Source organism: Pangasianodon hypophthalmus, chromosome 16 (assembly GCF_027358585.1).
Source record: "Pangasianodon hypophthalmus isolate fPanHyp1 chromosome 16, fPanHyp1.pri, whole genome shotgun sequence".
In the NCBI taxonomy this organism is placed as follows: Eukaryota; Metazoa; Chordata; class Actinopteri; order Siluriformes; family Pangasiidae; genus Pangasianodon; species Pangasianodon hypophthalmus.
The window spans coordinates 377501-387500 of NC_069725.1; the positions used below are offsets into that span (position 1 = coordinate 377501).

The 10000-nt window shown below is 43.0% G+C and overlaps 2 protein-coding genes across 2 annotated transcripts in view; both read left to right on the forward strand.

Annotated features, from left to right (window-relative positions):
• Positions 1 to 5493, forward strand: part of si:dkey-150i13.2 (mitochondrial carnitine/acylcarnitine carrier protein) — a 7976-nt gene extending 2483 nt beyond the window's left edge. Inside the window, exons 2-9 of the mRNA XM_034311939.2 lie at positions 969 to 1061; positions 2089 to 2216; positions 2766 to 2856; positions 3092 to 3209; positions 3423 to 3495; positions 3617 to 3726; positions 4398 to 4519; positions 4775 to 5493. Coding sequence (XP_034167830.1) covers positions 969 to 1061; positions 2089 to 2216; positions 2766 to 2856; positions 3092 to 3209; positions 3423 to 3495; positions 3617 to 3726; positions 4398 to 4519; positions 4775 to 4837 — 798 coding nt within the window. The 3' untranslated portion in view covers positions 4838 to 5493. The remainder of the gene's footprint in view (positions 1 to 968; positions 1062 to 2088; positions 2217 to 2765; positions 2857 to 3091; positions 3210 to 3422; positions 3496 to 3616; positions 3727 to 4397; positions 4520 to 4774) is intronic.
• A 4217-nt stretch (positions 5494 to 9710) lies between these two features.
• LOC113525324 (rab GDP dissociation inhibitor alpha) overlaps positions 9711 to 10000 on the forward strand; it is an 11963-nt gene continuing 11673 nt past the window's right edge. The window contains exon 1 of the mRNA XM_026911807.3: positions 9711 to 10000. This exon is cut by the window's right edge and continues 20 nt beyond it. Within this exon, the coding sequence (XP_026767608.2) occupies positions 9976 to 10000 (25 nt within the window). The 5' untranslated portion in view covers positions 9711 to 9975.

The following is a 10000-nucleotide window of genomic DNA, read 5'->3' on the forward strand; positions in this document are numbered from 1 at the left end:
CACATGACTTCACTGGAACATTAGAGTTTACATATTTGATTCTTTTCAGTGAATCATTTGAGTTCTGTTCAGCCAAACGATTCGTTCAGTCACGTGTGTGGTTTAACCGAACGTGAAGTTGATATAATTGTGTTATTTATAATCAGCTGCAGACCTTGTGTTGGTTGTGTTTGTGTTAAAAATGAGTTTTTGTTCTAAACACTGACATACACACAGATTCTAAATAACAGCTGTATCTTCCATCACTCAGGCTGATTGTCATCTGAGCGAATCAGCAGCTAATTAACAACCAGAGTGAGTGAATCAGTGATGGAATCAGTGAATCTTTTAGCTGAACAGACCTCAAATGACTCACTAAAAAGAATCATGTGTCTTATTCAGTGTTGAGTTTTGGTTTTGAATAAGTAGAAACGCTGAAGATGTGTGAACTTCACCTGAACCTGGTGTGAAAGAGGAATATTACAAACTGGAACAAACCATCTCTAAACAGACGGGGGGGGTTCTAATGCAACATCCTGTCACTTTTTCATGTCAGAAATATTTTCTAACGTGCTCTCATCCAATGCAGTACTTTTTATTTTCTAATATTTTTTCAGGGTAGTTGTGTGTACTTGTAGTTTTGTTCTGATTTTGTAAGCTGCATTGTTTACACTGGGTTTAACCCACTTTAACAGTTTTAATGATCAGCAATAATCCTGTTGGGGTTATTTTGTGTGTCTGGTTGCTTTTTGGGTCGCTTTATTGACAGAAGTGTGAGGAGCAGCTCGTCCCCACACTGTCTCACTCCCTGAAGCGTTTCTTCTTATCAGCTCGGCCATGTTTGCTTTGTGTTTGTGAGCTGGGGTCTTATCAGTGTGTTCAGTGGGGTAGAGCTGTTACTGCTCCACTGACAGAAGTAACGTGAATAACTGAATCTCTAGACGTGTGTGTGTGTGTGTGTGTGTGTGTGTGTGTTCATCTTCACACAGGTTCGCCTTCAGACGCAGCCCAAAGCCTCGTGCTCTCAGTATGTGCTGTACACAGGAACGCTCGACTGCTTCCGGAAAACTCTGTCCAGAGAGGTTCCATCATATTATTCATGATTTATATCATTTTAATCAATTATTTTATGTGTAATTACATTTGTGTTAAACTACTGAAATCTATTGATTAATCACTGATGAGTAACAATGACTCACTAATTAGCAGATTTATAATTCAGTTTGAGTTTCATGACTGAACTTCTGTCTAGCTGACACGACACAAAACACACCAACACAGGTTAATTAAATTCATTTAAGAATAAAAACAATTATTTTCCTCTCCACTGGTGTACAAACTAAATAAATTCCAACTAAATTTAAAATAAATTCTGGTGTAGTTACCAAATAAATAAGTGAAACTGTAGTTCCTGGTTTGAACACTAGGTGTCACTGCGACATTAAAAACTAAACCCAGCCCTGAAATGGCTTCCAGTCAGTGTCTCTTAGGAAAAGGACCTGAATTCTTTACTCAGGTTAAAGTACCACTACTCATCATTATAAATACATAAAGTTCAACTTCAAATTCTCCACTCAGGTTAAAGTAGAGAAGTATAAACTCTTCACTCTTCAAAAGTGAAAGTAAAAGCAGAAGAAAATTTCACCAGAGAAAGAACGACCCCAGTTTTAGTTCCTGATGGTAAATTAGCGCTTTTCTCACCACAGAACCAGGGAACATGGAGAACTTCAGCTAAAGCTAATTAACAAACGCTAACAACAGCTTTATAACTAATCTTTCAAAGCTAGTTAGCTAGCATGATGATAATTCTGCTATGCTAAACGCTAGCTGTGGAAGCCGCCATGATGAATACGAGTGCAGCAGTGACTCGATTACAGGGATGGCTTTTAGGTCTCATTCTTGCTATTAAAGTTTTTTTTAGGAATTTAAATCTGAAATAATTCTGCTTTTGTGTAAGTGTTAAAGAGGTGAGTCGTGCAGTCTGATGTTAATGTTCTGAACTTGTGGGTTTTCTACACGCTGGTTACAGAAGTCGCTGATCTTGTGTCATTTCTTATCCGTTTCTCATCACTTTCTCTTTCTCTCCTCCACCGGTTCTCCGTGACGCAGGGAGCGTTGGGGCTGTATAAAGGAATGGGAGCGCCGCTGGCCGGAGTGGCTCCCATGATGGCCATCAGCTTCTTCGGATTTGGACTCGGGAAGCAGCTGCTCCAGAGCGACCCGTCTGTCCCCATCACGTCAGTATGAAGGAGAGACCCTCAGTGGAGATGGAGAACTTTAGGAGGAGTTTATGGAGAACTCAGGGGTGGAGATGATCCGTAATGGAGAGACAGAGATCTGTAGCATAAACAGGAAGTTATTAAAAACAGGAAGAATTTAAAAACCTGCCTTTTTACAATATCTTCCTCTTTTTGTCTTCCTTCAAAGCCTTGATTTTTAAAAGAGATAATAAATGTAGGTGTGTGAGAGGAACAGAATCAGAACGCTCGTCTCACTGAGTGCACTTTACTGACGTGTTGCCGTGTGTTTGACGTTTATTGACTTGTGCTGTTTTACTGTGAAGGAAATACTGAATATTCACAGCCATAACCAAATACATTATTTATAAAGCGATATATTCTGAACAGTTCATAATGAACTCCTTTGAATTATTTGCATTTATTGTAAAAGTGTGTTTTTAGAATAGATTGTGTTTTGATATGAGAGTGTTTTTGTTGTAGGCTGTTTTTTAACTCATCAGCTTTAAGCTTCACTTCTCACTTCTGCTCCTGATTCCTGTGGTTCAGCTCCACACAGACGTTCCTGGCCGGAATGTTAGCCGGAGTTTTAACTACAGTGATTGTAGCTCCAGGAGAGAGGATCAAGTGTCTGCTTCAGGCAAGCACACACACACACACACACTCACACACACACAAGAACAATCTACACTGATCAGAACACACTCCTCTGCTATGATATGCCTTTAGAGGCTTCGTCTGCCCAGTCTGTGGCATCACCTCGTCAGTACGTGGTCCTGCTATTAGATATGACTCTGTGTGTGTTTGTGTGTATGTGTGTGTGTGTGTGTGTGTTTGTGTGTATGTGTGTTTGTGTGTGTGTGTGTGTGTTTTAGGTGCAGTCCATCAGCGGGCAGCTGAAATACACCGGGCCGATGGACTGTGCAGTGAAACTGTATAAACAGCAAGGCATTCGCAGTGTGTATAAGGGAACCGTCTTCACTCTTATTAGAGGTGTGTGTGTGTGTGTGTGTGCGCGTGTGTGTGTGTGTGTGTGTGCGCGCACGTGTGTGGGGTTTTTAACTGTTCTGAGAGAGCTCATGTGTGCTGTACTCTGTGTCCGGAGCGGGCGTTATGAGTGGTGTATATTATAGTGCGCTGTACTGTATGATTGTGGATATTCTTCTCAGGTCATGTGACCTCTCTGATGTTCTTTCGTTCTTTCAGATGTTCCTTCTTCTGGTCTCTACTTTCTAACGTACGAACACCTCAAAAATGTCCTGACTCCTGAGGGCGAGAGGTAAACACCACACTTATCTATCTCCTGATAGAATAGGATTTATCACGATTTAATCATTTTCACCCTGTCTTCTTCTCACACACACACACACACACTCACACACACACACACACACACACAGCGTGGACCGACTCAGCACTCCGAGGATTCTTCTGGCCGGAGGAACTGCTGGAATCGTGAACTGGGCCGTCGCTCTTCCACCTGATGTCCTCAAATCCAATTTCCAGACAGGTGAGTTAATCATTTCTTTACGTTAATCACGTTTATAGTTAAATATAACGCTAATATAAACCTTTTAGCCTAAAGAGCTTTTTCTGCACCACACAGTGAGTGATTGTGCACTTGGCTCAGGTGTGTTAGGAGAGATCTGTGTGTCTTTATTTTAAACGTCCTGCACTCTGATGCTCACAGTCTGAGTTTGACTGAAATAGCTGTAGTTTTGTGTAGGCGATGCTGATGGCTGTGTTTTTCTTCCTGGAAGGTCGTAAAGTGTTTGAGGATAAAAAGTTAAAAAGTTTAATAGTTTAAAAAGAAACTTTTTAAATGTTGGTATCAGCTGATACTCGAGGTTTATGTGGATGTGCTTTCGTTCTGCCTTTTGTCTGAAATCATCTGAAACAGAATTGTGAAATACGGTGATATTTTATACTTTTGTATAGTTTTTTATTTATTTATAATCAGCCATGACATTTCTGGTGTTTGAGGTTTTGAAAATATTTATTAAAAACTAAACACTTTAAATGAAACTCTGTAAATGATTCTTATTTTAAATTAAACTATTGTGTAAAACAGCAGAGGAAATGTACAGCGTATTTATAAAATGGAACTTTATCATCGTCTACATCACGTCAGCTGTGTCCTCGCGTTCGTACGATAAAATAAAGTGTGTGGTGTTTATTCAGCTGCTGACGGACGCTACTCGGGTTTAGTGGATGTTTTGCGAACGCTGCTGAGAGATGAAGGAGCCGGAGCGCTGTATAAAGGCCTGAGTGCGGTCATGCTGCGAGCGTTTCCTGCTAACGCGGTGTGTGTTACTATACCCCACACACACACACACACACACACACACACATCTACATCATCTACATTGTCTTTTTCTACTTTAATATATCATTTATTCTATTAAACACACTGAGTTCCACATGTTCAGCTTTGTGCTGTAGATTAACAGAGCTGGTGTTTAATGTAAAATGGTGATTAGTGTTTATTTCTCTCTGCAGGTGATTCGTGAATTAATGTGCTTTGTTTATTCTCTCACTTTTGTTCTTCTGGTTCTCAGGCTTGTTTTTTGGGATTTGAAGTGGCTCTAAAGTGTTTAAACTGGCTCGCACCAGACTGGTGACCTCTACACGACCTCTACACGACCTCTACACGACCTCACGCTGGTGCTGATTTTCTGGCTGATGATGAACTCGGACTTTACACGAACCCGTTCTGCTAAAAACGAAAACAATCAAACTCATACGCAGTTTTTAAAGCTGGAAGTTATGACCTCAGTTTTCACATCTTAAAGGAATATTTCTCCCAAAAACCTGGAGCTCATAATTCGCCTCCTGCTCTCCTTAAATAATAGCGTTAATAGTTTATTTTTTCATTAAAAATGTGAAATTATCCATGTAATATTATTTTCATCATTATTATTATTAATATTAATAAATGTATTATTATTTATTTATTATTATTATTATTATTATTATTACTAATGTTCAGTTTATTTAGCATTAGCAGTTTTGGGTGAATTAGCAGTACCTCATTACTGAAGTTTATTGCACTGGTGATTTAGCTTCATATTTACACATAAATGTAAACATACTGATTTACCCACAATGCAACTGTGCACATGTTCAACGTTCAGGTTGTTATTGCAGAAGTGAAATATTACAATATCATGCTTCCAGCCCAGAGTATAAAATGATTTAAAGTGAGAGTATTATGGCTAGGTGGATTATTTCACGCTGTATCAGTGAGTTTTATAAATAAATATCCTGTTTTATTTCATCTTTCTGTACCAGCGAGTGATCTTCATTCAGGTTATTGCGGCTGGTGTGTGTGTGTAGCCACGCCCCCTCCAGTGTGTGTGTGTGTGTGTGTGTGTGTGTGTGTGTGTGTGTATGTGTGTGTGAGAGAGAGAGATGGCAGGAGTAGTCATCAGTGATGGAGAGAAGATGGAGAAGCTCATCACTCTGCACCTGATTCTCACTCAGAAGGAAAGATCTCAGCTCATGATTCAGGAGACGCGACACTTTCACATTCCACAGTTACACACACACACACTGAGGGGGCGGGGCTACACACACACTGAGGGGGCGGGGCTACACATATACACAGAGGGGGCGAGGCTACACACACACATACACACACTGAAGGGACGGGGCTACACACACATACACACACTGAAGGGGCGGGGCTATAGACACACACAATCACAAACGCACACACACACACACACACACTGAGGGGGCGGGGCTATAGACACACACACAATCACAAACGCACACACACACTGAGGGGGCGGGCTACACACACAAAAACACATACACACACTGAAGGGGCGGGGCTATAGACACACACACACAAGCACAAACACACACAGGTGTTTCAGCAGGTTATAAAGCTAACTTAAATATATGTTTATGCAACTTCAGGTAACGCATCAGGTAAAGCCACAACACTGTGACTCTGTAAAGCTACAACACTGTGACTCTGTAAAGCTACAACACTGTGACGCTGTAAAGCCACAACACTGTGACTCTGTAAAGCCACAACACTGTGACTCTGTAAAGCCACAACACTGTGACCCTGTAAAGCTACAACACTGTGACGCTGTAAAGCTACAACACTGTGACTCTGTAAAGCTACAACACTGTGACTCTGTAAAGCTACAACACTGTGACTCTGTAAAGCCACAACACTGTGACTCTGTAAAGCCACAACGTTGTGACGCTGTAAAGCTACAACACTGTGACTCTGTAAAGCCACAACACTGTGACTCTGTAAAGCTACAACACTGTGACTCTGTAAAGCTACAACACTGTGACTCTGTAAAGCCACAACACTGTGACTCTGTAAAGCTACAACACTGTGACTCTGTAAAGCCACAACACTGTGACTCTGTAAAGCAACAACACTGTGACTCTGTAAAGCCGCAACACTGTGACTCTGTAAAGCCACAACACTGTGACGCTGTAAAGCCACAACACTGTGACTCTGTAAAGCTACAACACTGTGACTCTGTAAAGCCACAACACTGTGACTCTGTAAAGCTACAACACTGTGACTCTGTAAAGCCACAACACTGTGACTCTGTAAAGCTACAACACTGTGACTCTGTAAAGCAACAACACTGTGACTCTGTAAAGCCGCAACACTGTGACTCTGTAAAGCCACAACACTGTGACGCTGTAAAGCAACAACACTGTGACTCTGTAAAGCCGCAACACTGTGACTCTGTAAAGCCACAACACTGTGACGCTGTAAAGCCACAACACTGTGACCCTGTAAAGCCACAACACTGTGACGCTGTAAAGCCGCAACACTGTGACTCTGTAAAGCCGCAACACTGTGACTCTGTAAAGCCACAACACTGTGACCCTGTAAAGCCACAACACTGTGACGCTGTAAAGCCACAACACTGTGACCCTGTAAAGCTACAACACTGTGACCCTGTAAAGCTACAACACTGTGACTCTGTAAAGCCACAACACTGTGACTCTGTAAAGCCGCAACACTGTGACGCTGTAAAGCCACAACACTGTGACCCTGTAAAGCCGCAACACTGTGACTCTGTAAAGCTACAACGTTGTGATGCTGTAAAGTTACAACACTGTGACTCTGTAAAGCCACAACACTGTGACGCTGTAAAGCCACAACACTGTGACTCTGTAAAGCCACAACACTGTGACGCTGTAAAGCAACAACACTGTGACTCTGTAAAGCCACGACACTGTGACCCTGTAAAGCCACAACACTGTGACCCTGTAAAGCTACAACACTGTGACCCTGTAAAGCCACAACACTGTGACGCTGTAAAGCTACAACACTGTGACTCTGTAAAGCTACAACGTTGTGACGCTGTAAAGCTACAACACTGTGACTCTGTAAAGCTACAACACTGTGACTCTGTAAAGCCACAACACTGTGACTCTGTAAAGCCGCGACACTGTGACGCTGTAAAGCTACAACACTGTGACTCTGTAAAGCCACAACACTGTGACTCTGTAAAGCCGCGACACTGTGACGCTGTAAAGCTACAACACTGTGACTCTGTAAAGCCGCGACACTGTGACGCTGTAAAGCCACAACACTGTGACGCTGTAAAGCTACAACACTGTGACTCTGTAAAGCCACAACGTTGTGACGCTGTAAAGCCACAACACTGTGACTCTGTAAAGCCGCAACACTGTGACTCTGTAAAGCCACAACACTGTGACGCTGTAAAGCCACAACACTGTGACTCTGTAAAGCTACAACACTGTGACCCTGTAAAGCCACAACACTGTCACGCTGTAAAGCTACAACACTGTGACTCTGTAAAGCAACAACACTGTGACCCTGTAAAGCTACAACACTGTGACCCTGTAAAGCCGCAACACTGTGACCCTGTAAAGCCGCAACACTGTGACTCTGTAAAGCCACAACACTGTGACGCTGTAAAGCCACAACACTGTGACTCTGTAAAGCTACAACACTGTGACCCTGTAAAGCTACAACACTGTGACGCTGTAAAGCTACAACACTGTGACTCTGTAAAGCAACAACACTGTGACCCTGTAAAGCTACAACACTGTGACCCTGTAAAGCTACAACACTGTGACTCTGTAAAGCTACAACACTGTGACTCTGTAAAGCTACAACACTGTGACTCTGTAAAGTTACAACACTGTGACTCTGTAAAGCCACGACACTGTGACTCTGTAAAGTTACAACACTGTGACGCTGTAAAGTTACAACGCTGTGACGCTGTAAAGCCACGACACTGTGACTCTGTAAAGTTACAACGCTGTGACGCTGTAAAGCCACGACACTGTGACTCTGTAAAGTTACAACGCTGTGACGCTGTAAAGCCACGACACTGTGACCCTGTAAAGTCACAACGGTATTTTTACCCTAACAAACACGTTCTGCGATACGCTGGAGTCTCCTGCAGGACGATTCTCTCAGCGTCAGCGGGACTGGCTCCGCCTCCACTGCAGCTCTGACCAGGATAAAGTGCTTACTGAAGATGAGGACCAGGGACCCTGTCAGCCGTGTAGTCTCGTGTAGCTCCATGTAGTCTCATGTAGTCTCGCGTAGCTCCGTGTAGTCTCGTGTAGCACTGTGTAGTCTCGTGTAGCACTGTGTAGTCTCGTGTAGTCTCATGTAGTCTCATGTAGTCTCGTGTAGCTCCGTGTAGTCTCATGTAGTCTCATGTAGCTCCATGTAGTCTCATGTAGCTCCATGTAGTCTCATGTAGTCTCATGTAGCTCCATGTAGTCTCATGTAGTCTCATGTAGTCTCGTGTAGCTCCGTGTAGTCTCATGTAGTCTCATGTAGATCCGTGTAGTCTCATGTAGCTCCATGTAGTCTCATGTAGCTCCATGTAGTCTCATGTAGTCTCATGTAGCTCCATGTAGTCTCATGTAGTCTCATGTAGCTCCATGTAGTCTCGTGTAGTCTCATGTAGCTCCATGTAGTCTCGTGTAGTCTCATGTAGTCTCATGTAGTCTCGTGTAGCTCCGTGTAGTCTCATGTAGTCTCATGTAGCTCCATGTAGTCTCATGTAGTCTCATGTAGCTCCATGTAGTCTCGTGTAGTCTCATGTAGTCTCATGTAGTCTCATGTAGTCTCGTGTAGCTCCGTGTAGTCTCATGTAGTCTCGTGTAGCTCCGTGTAGTCTCATGTAGTCTCATGTAGCTCCGTGTAGTCTCATGTAGTCTCGTGTAGCTCCGTGTAGTCTCATGTAGTCTCATGTAGCTCCGTGTAGTCTCATGTAGTCTCATGTAATCTCATGTAATCTCATGTAGTCTCGTGTAGCTCTGTGGTCTGGGAGGAAGGTGTTCTGGTGGCACTGTGGACTGCACCTGCTTTAAACGGTTGGAATGACAATAAAACTTGAACTTGACGCTGTTAGTGTTTAAAACGCCAATCTGGCAACCCACAGTGAGGGGTGAGATCAGGGCGGAGGCCTGTTTGGGATCCATGTAGGGAGGATACACACACACATACACACACACACACACTTACTTACACACACACACACACACACACACATATACACACACATATACACACACACACAGACACACAGATTATTGCGTTGCTGTGTGTGAGATCTCAAAGCGGAAAAGTAATCAGTGTGAAGAAAAGCTCCGTGAAACCTCCGCAGTGTTCGTGACGTCACAGAGAGTGTTTCTCACACACACACACACTCACTCACACACACACACTCACACACACACACTCACACACTCTGTCGGTGGTGTTGAAGAGGACACACGCAGCATGGATGAGGAATATGATGTGATTG